We start from the raw sequence: 16,403 nt of genomic DNA, 5'->3' as shown, positions 1-16,403 counted from the left end.
GTGTTCTTTAATAAAACTTCTGCTTGGGCCAGAGTGCTATGCTTTGTCTTCCTCTCTTGTCCTGTCTTTCACACTGTGACTACGAAAGATGGTGCATAGGTTTTGGAAGAAGAATAGTAGCGCAATAAAGGACACAATCATGGAAGGGCGTCCTGTTTTTTGTCTTTCATTGCGCTGCTAATCCCCTTTCAGGGGTAGTAAAAAGTTCTCAGGCTGCTCCGAATAGCCAGGGAGTGACTGTTCTCCACTATCACGGCACTGCTATCAGAAGCGTGTCCCGCCACGAACCAGTGTCAAGTGTATGCATTGAAAGGGGGTCAGACCTCTTCGTTCTCGCTCTCCTCGATGATAAAGCAGCGAAAAAGAGTGCAGCGTGGCAGATGACCGTTCACCGGAGTGAAGCGTAATTCTGGCATCAATATTTAGTTTAACTATCTGCACTTCTCCATACTTTTCACATTCATGCGTACGATAACGAAGCGTTTACCTTGAAATAAGCTTTTTCACAGCTCGCGGGACCATCTCTGTGCCTTCTGTAATCGTTTCGTTTGCTGGCACTTTGCTGCATAAGAATCTGGGTAAAGCACGCATTGTTTGCTTGTGCTTCTGAAGGGTTTTTGTCGACACATTATTGCCACTTCACTCTCAGGCAATGTATTAATTAGTGTGTGCTAACTCACCAATGTATGCAGGTAAGGCACGCACATTGATGACCTGCATGTGCTGGGGAGTCAGCATGTGTTGCTGATGCTCTTGTGAAATACCATTTCATGGTCTTGCACGCACTATGAACTGTGAGGGTTTCATTTTCAGTGCTTGCACACGCATTTCTGCTCTCACGGGAATGAAAAGCAAACTTTCCCATGTTGTCACAAAAGAAGCAGACAACGAATACTTTTCAGGACACGCGGTCCCATCACCCATTTATTTAGATCAGGCGACATGCTCCTCAACCTCACCCTCGATTTTAGATTACACGCTTCTCATCGAGCGAACCAGTATATTCGTCACCGCCGCAGAGGCATCTAGTCGATGCCCACGATCACTTGTATTTGCTGGGATGTGTTTCTGGTTGGTGTTGCCCTCAAGCTGCCGACATCTTTTCGCTCAAGCATGTTGTGTTCCGCTCGTGTTTGGAGCTACTCATCTAACGCCTACGCAGCCATACGCATTTCTAATATATTAGCACGCATTCCTGAAAGCAAAGTGTTTTTACTTTTTTGTCATTCGATTTTTGTGCGGGAAATCCTCATACAATGCTGAAGCAGTGTCTTAAAAAAGCCGCCACATGTTCAAGACAATGTTTGCTCTTCTAAGGCAAGCAGTGGCCTATCAGCAAACAGTTCGTAAATGGACATGCTCTACCTGTGTGTCATGGCTTGTAATTTACGGTTTCCTTTCTAAGGTACACATACGCATTGACCTGCGTATGTCCATTTTCAAAGTTCTCTCTGACAGGCCATTCGTTCAAATATAAAGAGCATAGTCATGGACATATGTCCCCTTTTCACACCATTCTGTTGTCATTGTATGTATTTTTGCTCACCAGATTAAAAGTGACGATACAGAACTGTAAGACCACTGCTGTCAGGAGCGCCATACGTGTATATTGAGAATGCACATGACTGCCTAAGTATCACATAAGCCTCTCCCTTCCCAAAAGGAACACAACATGCTTGAAAGCCAATATGTGCACAGCCCAACGACAACGCTAACCACAAATACACGTAATCACAGACATTGATTACATGCCTCTGCGGCGGTCACGAATACATCTGTCTGCCCGACAAGAAGCGCGGAACCTAAAATCAAGGGACAGGTTGAACAGTATGTCTCGTAATCTAAAACATTTGTGACATGTCCTAGTGTTGTGAAACACATTTGTCGCCCAATATTGAAAAGCACTATATGTATTCTTCTCATGAGAGCAAGAAGGCAGGCACAGGCATCAAAAACTCTACCCTTCCAGTTCATACTGCATATAAATGAGTGAAATACTCTGCAGAAGTGTCCGTACACTTACTGAAACCCAGAACTATGTGGGTCTTCATGTGCATGAGCTGAACACGTTCACTAATAAAATGATCAAGAGGTGGAACTGGAAATAACACAGCACTTCAAAAGCACAAGCAAACAATGTGTGCTCTACTCCGATTAGTGTGCAGTAAATTGTCAGCAAATGAATCAATTAGAGACTGACCAGTGATGACACCGCGAGCTTTGAAAGAGCTAACGTCACGGTAAACACATGTTATAGCATGCCAAGAAGGTGAAAAGTACAGAGAAGCACACATAGATCAACTAAATATTGATGCCAGCATCACGCTTCCTTCCGACAAATGGTGCAAACGATCGTCAGCCCCGCCACGGGCAGCAGCGCAGTGGAATTCGAAGAAGGGACTGCAAAGACATGCGCCACACTATCTTTTTCAGTGCTTTGTCATCAAGGAAAGCGAAAACGAAAGGGTCAGACTCCTTCTCAGCGCATACCCTTGCCACCGACACACAGTAGGGCTTGCATCTGATAGCAGCCCCACAACAGCAGACAGCAGCCGCTCCCCTGCTATTCGGAGCAGCCTGGGAACTTTTGACTACCCCTGTACCTGAGCCAGAATAAAGGACAAACACAAACAAATATATGTACAAAACTGCACTTCAGGAAAACTTAGTCATACTTGTTGAATGGACCCTGGAAGAAAGTTATCCTCACCAAAATGCTCAAGTGCACTGGCCCAATGATATATACACGGGCATTGGGAAGGTTTCATGACTGAAGCTGTGCTGGAATGTGGGAAGCCTCTACTGTGGTCTTCTCTTGTAAAAGTCATTCATGTCATGAAGTTGCTTGATAAGTCTGCTGGCACTTCTATAAGTTGCACGCTTGACTGATGAGAGTCTGCAGTCACGAGGGCAGCCATGGTATCATGCTCGCTTTTCCAACACATCCACTTGGCGATGGCGCAAAGGCAGCACTCCTTTGGGACAGAGGTAGGGACATGGCCCTATCTCTCAGCAGTGACTGCTAGCAAATGCCAACTCGATTGCAAGAGGTGTGTGCAAGAGACAGTGCACAAGTCAGGACAGGCTCATGCAAACGCGCTGTTAGTGTGCCTAGCTCGCCTAGCCACTGTAGTGGCGCTTTTCATCTAAGACATGGGATACTTGGGGCATGGTGGAATGTAAAGGCCTCCATTATAATGAAATGCTTAAAAAAGGTAGGTCTCCTCAAATCACTTTTTTCTAGGAGGGCTGCAAGGATACAGAAGACCAAGACAGTGCAAGGGAGTTGCTGAATGAGCAAAAAACTCCCTGCAGACACACATCAGTAACTTTTTATGACCACGTCGAGTCCAAAAACGAAGCCCTGATGTCAGCGAAGCTGGCTATATAAGACATCATAGTCAGCATTCGTGACAAAAATCACGACAAAGAGAACTGACTGAATAATGATGACACTGGCTCGGTTCCTACAGAATGCAGATGTTCTGGCATCCATCGGCAAGATTTGCACGCTTATCGAATGCTTCTATGATGCGCCCGATGCTATGCACAAGAAAGCTGAGGACATGGAATGTTTTTCCTGGAGCTTTGCCAAAATATGATTACAGATTTCTTCGAATTAGCAAGCAATACATCTCCCACTGTGTTCCTGTTTGAAACTTGCCTTCCCTGTACACTCCAGGTGTAGAATAAATTATGGCCTGGATCTTTACCATACTGAATGTGAGCTTACCAAATCCAAATTAAACTAGTTACAAAGTTCCTCTCTCACACATACCCTTTATGTTTAGTTTTCATGCATTCTTTTACTTGCATACTTCTAGTATCACAGCTCAACTCTTTCTTTACCCACCACTATCAATACAAACTGTGTAAAACTAGTACTACAATTTATTTCCCATTTTTTAAAACCTTGCTCTTCCAAGTTTGCAGTGTCCTGTTATTGACAAAAAAAAAAAAAAAAAAAAAAAGGAGCAATGATGATCAGACATAATTTGGTATTGTAGCAAGTGCCATTGTAGAGGCATGCTTTGAAATATAAAGCCAGTGAAGTAACCTTCAAAGATGAAAGGGAAAAGAGAGAGCAAAATTTTGCCCATCCTCTAAGTGAAATCAGACATAGCAAAAAATTACTTACTTAATTGGCTAAACCTGGGCATATTTGAGAAGGAGGCACTACTGGAGTGCTGGCCGTTTGTTCCGTTCACTGCTGCTGTAAAAAAAAAGAAATGTGCGACAGTTTTAACAAGATTATGGGAGGAAATATAATGCAAAAATTACTAAGACCCATAATAGTTCACTATTTAAGCCTTACCTTGAGCCTCAAGACAATATTTTCATAATGTGCAATTTTAGACTTAAAATTGAACATTTAGGATCACATTGCGACGTTTGTTTATTTTGATGCCCATAAAAACTCAACAAAAATAGTATATAATCCTGCAAACCTCTCACTAAATATACTTTATATGCCACTATAAGAGATATATAAATGAGTGGCATAAAATTAGACGGCTGTAGCTAGAATACAGATATTTTTCAGCTTGAAGGTAATTCACCCTCAATGGCTGAGTAAGTAATGAACAAAATGGGCCTTGGAAAACTGGCTGCTGGCTTCCATTACCTTAATTCCAATCAACGTGTGTGAAAAAGTGAAAATCCTTCTACAAGCGTGAGAAGCTCTACCATTTTAAAAAAGTAAGAAAAAAGAAAAATGAAAAGATTTCAAAAAGCACGAGATAACCATATGCTGCAAGAGTTCCAGTTAAAAAGAATGCAGCAGACAGGTCAGCTGTCAGCGTCATATCCTTCGATCTGTGGTGGCATACTAGCCATGTGCTCCATGGATGGGCTGCATCCAAACGAGAAACCTGATTTCAGTGAAAGGCACAGTTTTCAAACAGAAATGAGCTGAAAGCAATCATTGTTAGGCATCTTTCGTGAATCACCAAACCTAGGGGTTGCACTTGAAAGCTTCGACAACACTAAACGTAATGTGAATCTACCGTGCTCAAATCCTGGCTTTCCACTGCACTGGCCATCACTTGCACCAACCAGCCCTTGTTGCATGCGAATAAGACGTCGTTCGTCTCTACATTTTTCTCACAGATGTTATTTGTTGTCTTCTCTTGTCAACAAAAACATCTTGCATCAGCTGTGTCTGTCCAATACAAAGATAGCATAAAGTCACATCTATGAAACATTCCTGACACCTGCATGATCTCCATTCTCCCAAAATGGCCTTTACCAAGCATAGAATATTTTTTCTTCACTATTCTATGAAGACTGCCATCTTTCCCTTTGATTGCAAAGCATCATGCAGTCATTATAAGGCATTTTTATGCCATTGATTCTCTTGTCAAGAGCTTGAGCAGTACACACATTTGCTTTCTTCTTTTAATGCCAACACAATTCGAGGCCCACCAGAATTTTATTATAACTTTGAGCAGTGGCTATTGTTATGTTGTGTAACACGTCCACAAGTAATGGCGCAACTACGTTTCCAGGATGAACAGCTGTATGCGCAGGCAGATGCCCTCGTTCATTATTTTCTCTATGGTGACAGAGATGGCATGGCATTTGGCAATGAAGGCATATGCATGCTGTGAAGTCTTGCTCCTCCCAATTTCCTCGTAGTACTACTGTGCTTCTAGCGCAAACAGCCATCTCAAATCGCCGGTATAAAAGTCTGAAGGTGCTTTATTCTTCCCCAAGCCCAAGAATGCTTGAATGATGTGCTGTTGTGGAGTTCGCATTCCATAAAATTGTGTGGCAGTCAGGTCGACCATGGAGGTAGTGGGTGACGTCTGAGGGCAATGCTATGCAGACCGTTCGGTACTGTACTTTGCTCAGATCGCAACAGTAGTGGCCTGATGGCTTGAGGTGAACATTAGGTATTCTGTTGGAACACAGCTGCACGTGGACAGCAGATGTGTTAAGGAGATGCGTAAAAAAATTGAAGTTCTTCTACTTTCATTTGTTTCCATGTGCAAGCTGACTATAGGAGGTGTGGAGAGGTTCTGTATGTTCAGCATGAAAGGCATTGACCACAGCTATAAACAGGCTCTAGTTTGTTTATTACGACAGCCTTGTGGAACCATACACTGAATCCATAATCCAGGGAAGATAGCAGCAGAGCTTCTGAATGAGGTTGCTTGAGAGGGTTCAGCCTAAGCAGACATGAAATGATGTTCGGGAAGGAGGTCATATCGAAAATTTTTCAAGCAGTTTAACATTCAGCTGTGGATGACAAGATCTGCTAGGGCGTGGAAAATCCTGAACTTTCAAGTTGTGCCTTAAACTTTTTCTATATGCCTTAGGCTTTTTCAAAGGAAACACTAGACAGTGTTGGCAGACATAACTCCGACAACAGCGCGCGCAGAGAGTAATGCTGAATACAAACGGGACGCTCTGTCAAGGTTCAATACATTTTTCTTCCAGAGCAAGCATGCGCTTTCTCTTTGAAAAAGACCGAGTGGGGGTAGATTTAATAAGAATAATGTGAAGGGCAAAAAGTAACTAGGTAAAAGGCAGCTTTGCAGCCAGCTGTCGAAAGCCAAGCTGTCCAAAGAGCGGCCGCTTTCCTGGACCTGGTGTCTGGTGTCACTGTCAAGAGAGGCGCAAAGAAAAATGGTTTCTGGTCGGCCACGGAGCGAGCGGGCTGGAGTTAGTGGAACAAGCGCCCGAGTCTGCCATTGCGAGGGCTGCTGCAAAGACACTCGAAACTCGTGGCTGCAGCCTCACTAGCTCTCGGCTGTGTCAGTGATAGAGGGGAAAGAGGCAAATCGACTGAGGTCTACCGCAAACTATGCAATGGGTCAACAAAGTGAATAATTGCCTTTGGCCTGCTCGCTGACCTCGCCCCCAAGCAAGCTGCCCTGGCCGACTGACAGAAAATGCTTGAGCGAGACCAGCGGTCATCGACACTTCCACCCCTTGCTTCATGGTTGTCTCCAGTGGTCGTTGGCCCTGCCTTCCTGTCCGGCACCCATGGCCTTCCGCAGCAGTGCCAGTGGCTGTGAGCTGTCGGCAAATTTTACATACTGGCCCTTTTCTTAAATGGGTTTCACAGTTAACGGGCTTTAGCCGGCCCCACTCAGTATAGCCCTCGGTGAGCGCATACGGTAGTTTTAAGCAGGGGGCAGTATGGGGACACACGCGAATCCCCTGACCCATTCGGCCACCCGTAATTATCACGCGAGGAGAAGGCATACTGCTGACTCCCAATCTCCCACGCGCTGCCGCCACCGCAATGTTTTCCTACCGGCGTAACCCGGAGACCTTCTCTCTGCACTTCCAGGCTATGCGCGCCTCTCAAGATTTTTCTCGGGTCTTTCAGCACTTGATAGCACACGCACATGATTGTATTTTCCGACAGGGTCGTCGCCCAGTGATCGTACGCACTTACTGCTGTGGGCCATGAGCACGAAGCCATGTCAGGTGAGTAGAACACTCCTTTCACCTCCTTGCGTGTGCTTCCCCATTCGGTGGTTTTATTTCACCCCTGTACGCGAGCGGGACATTCGCTCGCAGAGCAGTTGTAGTCAAGTGCTGTGTTTTGCCACGTACTTGGGCAGAATAAAGCCTGTTCGAGTATGCAACTCGTGTTTGTCCCCTCTGGCCCCAACCCGCCGCAGTAGCAATTTCTCGCACCGCGGGTTGGGGGTCCCAGCTCTGGCAGTTAGGGCTGGCATGCTGCGGCTAAAAGGCGCCTTCCACATCTAGCCCCCCTTTGGTGTGGTATTTCAAGAGCAACTCCCATAGGGTGCGATCACGCATTGGACCCTCCCAAATGATGCAGGTAGCACGGGGCACAGTGGGGCACCGTCGCAACATTCCTTCATTTTTTACTTCCGCTCCAGCATGCAGTGAGTTGAGGGGGAGAGGAGGAGTGTCATTTTCGATCACCCATGTGTTCAGTGATTGTGAAGCTAACTTGAAAATTTTTGCACTGTAGAGACGACTGATGAAATACCTATTGCTCATGTTCGGTTTCAGAAAATAAATTGTGAAAGCGTAGAAGCTGCGATCAAGTTTGCAAACCTGGTTCCACACACTTTTTTTTTATGTGATGTAACTGTTTGTAGACTATATGTAGCAGGGATGGCCACATTGCACCGCCTTGCTTTGCACTCAATGGAATCTTACAATGCAAGCAAAAGGGTCACTAAACACCCTGTAAGGATAACAAATGATTTCTGTGCGCTCAACGCAAAAAGGGAGGAAAAAAAATTCTGAATTAAGTTTTCAAATTCCTGTCTTGTAAGTACACATGTGCACTGCTAACCCACTACTCTACAAAAACTTCTGAGAATGAACCTTTTTATTGTGCTTGCATATTTCCTGTATTTGCCACTAGGTAGTGCGGCTCGACAGGTTTGACTTGGTTTGTGGGGTTTAACGTCCCAATGTGACTCGGGCTATGAGAGATGTAGTGGAGGGCTCCAGAAATTTCGACCACCTGGGGTTCTTAAACGTGCAATGACATTGCACAGCACACGGGTGCCTTGCTTTTCGCCTCCATCGAAAAAGGGCCGCCGTGTCCAGGATTCGATCCCTGCATCCTTGGGCACAGTAGTCAAGCGCCCTAACCACTGCACCACTTCAGCGGGGCTTGGGAAAATAGAATCATGCAATGTACTGACATGTGCATGTAACGCATATAATCTCATAATAAATTCCCTCACTATTTAAGATAACGAAAGAATTTCCTCAAACATCATTACTCTGCACAACGAATATATCCCCAAAATTCCATAAATTTTAACTGGAAAAAAATTGTGTACATTATGCAAATAAATTAATTGTGGTTTAACTCTGGTTAACCCTAGTTGAAAAGCGATAGCAACGACAGCAGCTTCTTTTGCCTGCTACATCATTCCCCTATCACGTCGTATCAGTGGAAGGTGCTACATTATTGGGAACACTTAAGCTCATCCTTTTAAGAGTATGACGCGAGAGCGTAAGCTACCAGCCCACATATAAATGAGAAGAGTTCAATGGTGCTGAACCGAATGCTAAAGCATTAGCTGCCGGTGACCGAGCGTTCTTCTTCTTCGCAGCTGTTCAAGGTCAAATGTGGTCCTTCCCGGGACGACGCGACGAGCCGAAACCTGGCACAGTATTGTTATCGCAATAAAAACAATGTGTTTAGTTAAAATCGGCACTTGCTCAGTATACATTCATGCCTGCTATTTATCCTCTCTGATTTATATTGAGAACTATCAAGTAATAGTTACTCATAGTAGGAAATACCTCAAAACTTTGGCTGCCGGTGATGGGATTGAACTTCGAGCCAACAATTTCAACAGCTGTTTTTGGCAGCCAGGAATACCACACTGACATTTTAATTCAGCTAAACTAAATGAATGCCTGCCATTTCACACCAAACTGTACAATGAGAGAGACAAAGGAGACGTGTCGAGTTTAATGGCCCAAAAACAGCTACAATCAGAGTAAAGGGTAGATTTTAGGCACTATGTTAAAACCACTGACATGCCACTGCACACTAGGGAGCTGCAAATGGCAGGTATGCACTGACTACTAACCCCACGGATGAAAAGTTGTCAGTTTCCTTGCTTCCAACAACACAATCGTAAAAGAATAATGCCTATTATATGTATGTACCGGTATGTGTCTAAATGCACTATATGTTGAATTTTTAGTTATAGCACAGAGGAACCAAATAAAAGCAAACCAACTACGACTGAGTAAACTATCTTCTAGAAGCTTTCATCCAAAAACTACTTCAATCCTGAAGAAACTGTTAATTAGTTTACTACCAAACAGCAGGAATAGGCTGTGATAACCCATTGCCCATGACAGAAGGAAGCCCTTAAATGACCATGGACAGGCGAAAAAAAACTGCTGAAAGGAAGCTCCACATAATTTCAAAAAAGGCATTCCCAAACTTTATTTCATACTTTCTATACAAAGTTTCAGCATCAAATTTTGTGGCATCCTAAATTAAAGGCAGAAAACGTGCACACTCACCATGATGACCCCTGGAAGGTTGAGAGGAAGAATTTTTCTGTGGTGGAGCATCCTCGTGTTCAGAGTCACTGGAGTCTGAGCTGGCAGAGCTCTTGCTGGTGGAGTTGCTCGAATCACTGGAGTCTGAGAGCACACCCACATCAGGAACTTCTTCAGAGTCTGCACCACAGGCACAGAGTTAGATTAAATAAGCTCACTGCATGTCGATTACTACTTGCTGGTGATTCTCCCTCACAGGTTCACTCTCTAAGTATCCAAGACACAAACGATACTGCCATAATGTTGACTTGCTATATAAACTGCTGCACACCAAGTACTGCACTGAAATGAGCCACAGGTTTGTGTGCAGGAATTCAGTAATCACAATAACACTGACCCCAACGCTACTCCCTACCTTTGCAGCCAAAGCTGCCCATATTACAGCTAGAAAGTATACACAAAACATTAGCGATCAGCCATGGATCCTTGAAGGTCATGCTCCTCAAGCATTAAAGTTACAACCATACTACCGGCAAGTATACTAACTTTAATGTATCAATATATACTGCCATAGGTATACGAAATGGGGAATGTTTTCAATAGTCAGTGAATATATAAAGCATACATAGGCTGCCATACATATTGCATGAAAAACTGCAGGTTACAACAAATGAAGCAATAACGTGAAGGTAGACATGTCAAATGAAAAAGGTTTCTGAAGGCAAGGTTAATAAAATTGAAAAATTCTAGTCATTAATCTCGCAGCACAGTTGGACAAGCCAGACTCATCACAAGCCAAAAGGTTATGTTACAGGTACTAACAGACAATTTTGGCTCAAATTTCTTCCACAGACATGTAGAATTAAGCAGAAGATCCCCCAATGGTTATACTTTTTTGCAGTTAAAAGGCCAGCATGAATGAGTTAAGCAAACGTGAAGAATGAGTTACGCAAACGTGAATAGCCTCTGCATATCTTTCAGCTATGCATTTGCAAACTGCCAAAGTGACACCGCTAGGTGTGTTTATTCAGGAAGAGCAAAACAGAGAGCTACCTAGGCTCTAAACACCACCACCAGCACAGCTCATCAAGAGAAAGATGGTGCTGGTGCTTCACTACTCGAGAGCAAGCTTGCTCTACGAGCGTATAACATGCTGGGCCCTATCCTGTGCTTTGCACCATTTTTTAAGAAAACATTAACAGACTTAAAGGTTCAAGGAGAGCCAAGGCGGCGCTTTAGCTACAAAAAAAAATCTGTATGTTCCTTGAACAGTACCTGTGGCTATGGGACTTATTTGACCCATACTTTTTAATGCTGCTGGCTGCAAGTTGTTCTAAAGGTATTACCTCGCTCTTTTTAATCTATAGGGCCACAATATCAACAAAATTTTTTTCACGAAACTCAGAGCACCTTGAAAAGGGTTAACCTGATATTGGCCAAAATGTATCAACAAATTGTATGCACCAAAAGTTAGATGTTGACAGACACTGCAGGCAATTAAAAGAATTTATTTCAAACACAGTGTTCAACCTATTTAATTACCGAAGCAGTGTCTTAATACTTGTATTCTACACACTTAAAATGCTTAAAGTTGGGTTTCTTCACACTGCAGATCTGAAGGTCAGAAAGATCCTGCGCAGAGGTTGATAAAAACGTCTTTCTATGCCACTTAGAATAATGTGGTCCTCACAATAATACTGAAAGCAGACAATCGGGAAGTGACAGAATGAATGACAATATCTTAAAGGGTCAACCGCTACGACGAAATTAAAGCAGGTTCAATTACAATAAAAAAATTCAGAGATGCTGATCTATGGCTAAGCAGCTATCACTAAAACGTGTTGCTGGGATAGTTGGTGATACATTCTTAGAATAAAAGGTAGCGCAAAAGGACGAGGACGGAGGAAGGGACACAAACAGTGTTCATTTTTGTGTCTCTTCCTCCATCCTCGTCCTTTTGCACTATCTTTTATTCTAAGAAGCTATCACTAATTTCCTCTGCATAGAAGTAAATAGTGCTCCTTTCACTTAAAGAAAAAAAATATTTTCTCTTTTTGGAACATATATGGTCGGCTTCAATAAAAGTTTTGGAGACACTTAAACTCTGCATTTAAGACATAACGTGACAGCATAGATGGCTCTCCTCTGCAGTTCCCCTTGCTGATTCTTGCTTACAGGTATGCAATTTATCGCTCACTTAATCACCAATCCATGAATTTGTGCCTATCTCATCTTCTGCATATTCACTAGCATACAGCCATAACATTAGCATACAGTCATATCCTACCCCATTATGTGAACGCCCGCCTCACACAGGTACAAAGACTGGTTAGAACCAAGCCACACAAATGTGCCCAAGTGACCTAGGAGCAATGGATTTGACTCGAGATACAAGGGCCCTACAGGGTCCTTAAGTACCCTCGCATCTCAAATGAGCAGCCTGAGCCATGTCATGTGGTCTTGTGATGTCACACAGTCCGCCGACCAATCAGTATGCCCAGTCATGTTACCTGCCAATACCACCTGCCAGAGAGACATGCTTATGATTTCTAGCTTACAATGCCAATGCCGGATTTTTTTCGAGAACGGGGCGTTTTACTGCTGCATTGATAAAGCTGTGTGTTGCTGAGGCCAGTTCATTTTATGGGAATTCAAGATTAAATGTACGACCCCTGGCTAGTCTAAAAGAGAGGAAAATTATGGGGGACTCTTAAGCACCACCATTAAGGCTATGACGCAATAGCATAGGTTACTAGCCCACATATAAAACCGCGCTTTAACCAAGCTGTTAACATGCCTGCATGGCCTACGGCCCTTGTAGGCTGATTCTGATATCGCCCTCCCACATGGTTTGGTTTGGTTTATAGCATTTACCATCCACAAGCGACAGGCTGAGATGCTGTAGTGAAGACCTCTGGAAATTTTGACCACCTGGGGTTTTTTAATGTGCAATGACATTGCACAGCACGTGGATGCCTTGCTTTTCACCTCGGTCAAAAAGCAGCCAGCACGGCAGAGATTTGATCCCACATCCTTGGGCACAGTAGTCAAGCTCCCTAACAACTGCACCACCACAGCAGGGCCGCATGAAAGGAGAGGTGCGAACTGGCGGCTCCTGCCAAATGTAACGTCAAGCAACCCTACATCTAATCACTGTGCAGCCATGTAAGCTGCCAGCTACCACCTGCAAGTGCCATGCTCATGATTTTTTGCTCACAACGCTAATGCTGACGCCAACTTTCGGTGAACAGGGCCTTTAATGCTACCACAGTAAAATAATCACATGCACTTTGGTAAGTTGTCCCACAATCAATGATTAGGCAACCAAGGCAATCTGTACTGTCGCTATAAGAATAGTATGCCATTAACATCTTTCTGTAACAACAACAAAAAATGTAAATGGTCTATACAGCATGGAGATAGTATGAAACATGTGGATAACTAAAGACTGGTACTCGCAAACAAATCTAAAATACAAATTGAGTCCTTGCACCAAGGTAAACAATTTGTAAACAACACACCAACCGCTTTCCCTATCATGTTTTGATGCCTAGCCACTCCAAAACAGATTGTACTGTTGTTGCTTGTGACATAAGCCTCTTTTATATCCAGCTGTGTGTCTGTGTAGCCTGCAAACTTATGACAGCAAGGCAACACTGAAGTTGCCAACCAGAGTGCTCTGCAAAGATAGGTATGAGAAAAGACCCTGCTGTTGAGAAAGGTAGACCGACTACCGGTGGCTGGAATTCAAGGCAACTTCGCAGGCAACAAGGTGAAACATCTAGGCTTTTCAGCAACGCAGAAACCTGTACCGTGTAGGGTCTCGGTGGTGAGAAGTGGCATGCTGTCCCTGCTGGCAGAAGGAGCACGACTCGATGAGCCCCCTCCTTCCCGAGGTGCCAACAAGGTTGGCATGGACGGGCTGCTCTGGCTGCCAGGGGGACTGCTTCGCTGTGTCTGTGGCTGGCTTGGAGATATCCTTGGTTGGCTACTGCGTTGCTGCTGCTGTGGCTGTGACTGTGACTGTGACTGCAGGGGCCCATTTGGGGAACTCGAAGACCAGCTGTGTTTGCCGTTTGCCTGCGGTGGGGAAAGCTTCTGTGGGGGCGAATGCTTGCGTGAACCAGCGCCACTGCTACCGCTGTCAATGGGCGTGATGGGCCGCGGCTGGATCTTGCTGCTTCCCTCAGCCCTGCATGGACGAACATCTCACTCAGCAAATGACACAGTTTCGCATGAGTGCATACGATGAAAATCTTGAAAACGACTTTTTCGAAAACCATTATTCTCAGAAGACGAGAAAATAAAGTAGGATCGAAGCCAAAGGTGTCCTGCCAATGCAACTAACATTGCCTGAATGTGCATGACTAGAAGGCAAGAAAAGTTGCAGTTGCATGATTTCATGTAGTAGCACTCTGGCAGCAGCAGTGGCCCTTGGAAGCACTAAACTACCTGTGGCATACTTACAGCCTACCGCTGCACACGGGTGAGCTGCAATAGCAAATTTCTTCAAGGGCTGCCTGCTGCGACCAACTGCACGTCATTGACTTCTGGACCAGTAACGTGACATGCTGCGCGACTGCCTGGCACTGATGTTGGCCCCTAGAGTGACGCTCAAGTCCGCCGGAGAGCAGTCTGGCAGCAGCAGGGGCCACGGAGGCACAAAAGCACTAAACTATCTCTCGTATATTTACAGGCTGGCATTAAGTTTTTAAAAACAAACTTTTGTTTTTCTCCTCACTGCTGTATTACTGCTGCTGCTACTGTTAAAGGTGTTACTACGTCTGATTGCCCCGTATGCAAAGACAAGGTAGTTGAAACCAATACGAGTGTATCGTGTACGGTATGCATGAGCACATTTCACATGGGCAAACGTGCCGGAGTAGCTACAGCAACTCTGAAGTCAAAAGAAGGCGTTTATCGAAAAGCCTGGAGGTGCACAAAGTGTATGGTCTAAGGCCCGCTCCCAAAGTGAGAAATTGTAAGAAAAACCTAATCTAGGTGACATGTGGACAGTGCTTCAGGCGATCGACCAGAAGCTGGAAGTTCTGACGCCACTAGAAGAAACTGTTGACCTGATTGAAAATTCTGTGCCATTCATTTCAAACAAGTTTCTGACCTGACTACATGCACAGACGCAAATGAACAAGAAATCGAAAAACTCAGATCGAAAGTTCTAAATATTGAAGGACTATGTCTTAACCTCGAATTGCACAGGGTGTAACAAAGTGAAAATGAAAATCTTCTCGCCAAGATCAATGCGATTGCTGTTCAGAGCAAATTTCCAGAACAGTCTGATATTGATGTGACAGCGGTGTGTCGCTTGCCGTCCAAGCAAGGTAAAGTGCCCGGTGTCATATGCCGCTTCGCAAAGCAAAGTGTAAGAGGCCGATGGTGGTCAAATTGAAGAAACATTTCTGGGAAAAGTAATGAGGTGCCCATACTTGAGAACCTGACAAAACGAACAGGGGTGCTGTTGAAACAGGTGAAAGACTGGGCCAAAGCAAACGACTATAAATTTGTGTGGCATAGCAATGGCATAATTCTGATGAGGCAAATGAAAGGCACATCAGCAGTAGCCATCTCGGGTGTAAGCAATCTAGACAAGTTTGTCTGAGGCTGAAAATGGCAGCTTTTCTCAACATGGTGAAAATCCAGAATATATTTTTTAGTTTTTATTTTCTAACAAGTTTTCAAGTGAACTTGGCACAGATTTCAGAGAGCCTTTTAAATGCCTTCATTTCTACACATAGTCTGTTAGAAACAAACAACTGGATTTAACAGTACTTTTACAGGAACTAAATAAACAGTTTCAAGTAATAATGATTACAGAAACCTAGTGTACAAATGACTCCGACCTTTTTCGACTTGCAAATTATCAAATGCTCTTTTTAAACCGTAGCAAAAACTGTGGAGGCAGTGTCTATGCACTTTAAGGAAGGCTGGAAACCAGATCCTTCACAGCAATTCACTTTTTCTAGGCCCGATTATGAAGTGTTATCTTTAAGGTCACAAAACTTAGCGTGTGCTGTATGTTACCAGCCATCCCAGGGCATTGCACCCAGCTTTTGTTTCATTTCTAGATTCCCGGTTTTATGTTCGAGACATAGATGCAAAGCTTGCGTGTGGTGGAGATATCAACATCAACACGTTAGGCAGTCATAGATCCAAAAATGATATGCATTTATTACTAAACTTTAATGGGCCTTTGAATGTAATTAAAAACCAACACGAATCACAAATAGATCATCATCATTGCTAGATGTATTCATTATGAACCTGGACATTAGTGCTGTAAAATCAGGCGTACTTATTTCAGATGTGAGTGACCATCTTCCCACACTTTTTTGTTGCTTCAAACATAAAACGGGAAAGAATAATAGTGAGACATTTTCTTTTCAGGATGTTTCCGAAATCACCTCTCTATATTA

The 16,403-nt window shown here is 44.0% G+C and overlaps 1 protein-coding gene across 3 annotated transcripts in view; it reads right to left on the bottom strand.

Annotated features, from left to right (window-relative positions):
• Positions 1-16,403, bottom strand: part of Eaf (ELL-associated factor) — a 143,769-nt gene that overhangs the window by 9,959 nt on the left and 117,407 nt on the right. For 2 of the 3 annotated variants that reach the window (XM_084593238.1, XM_084593236.1), the window contains exons 4-6: positions 13,785-14,164; positions 9,994-10,152; positions 4,139-4,213 (exon numbers count right to left, since the gene is read on the bottom strand). In XM_084593238.1, coding sequence (XP_084449364.1) covers positions 4,139-4,213; positions 9,994-10,152; positions 13,785-14,164 — 614 coding nt within the window. The remainder of the gene's footprint in view (positions 1-4,138; positions 4,214-9,993; positions 10,153-13,784; positions 14,165-16,403) is intronic. The other variant, XM_084593237.1, reaches the window with a different exon arrangement.

This window comes from Amblyomma maculatum, chromosome 2, assembly GCF_055883805.1.
Source record: "Amblyomma maculatum isolate TAMU_Amacu chromosome 2, ASM5588380v1, whole genome shotgun sequence".
NCBI lineage: Eukaryota > Metazoa > Arthropoda > Arachnida > Ixodida > Ixodidae > Amblyomma > Amblyomma maculatum.
Note: the sequence above shows the minus strand (reverse complement) of the source record. Positions and strands in the feature narration are given on the sequence as shown.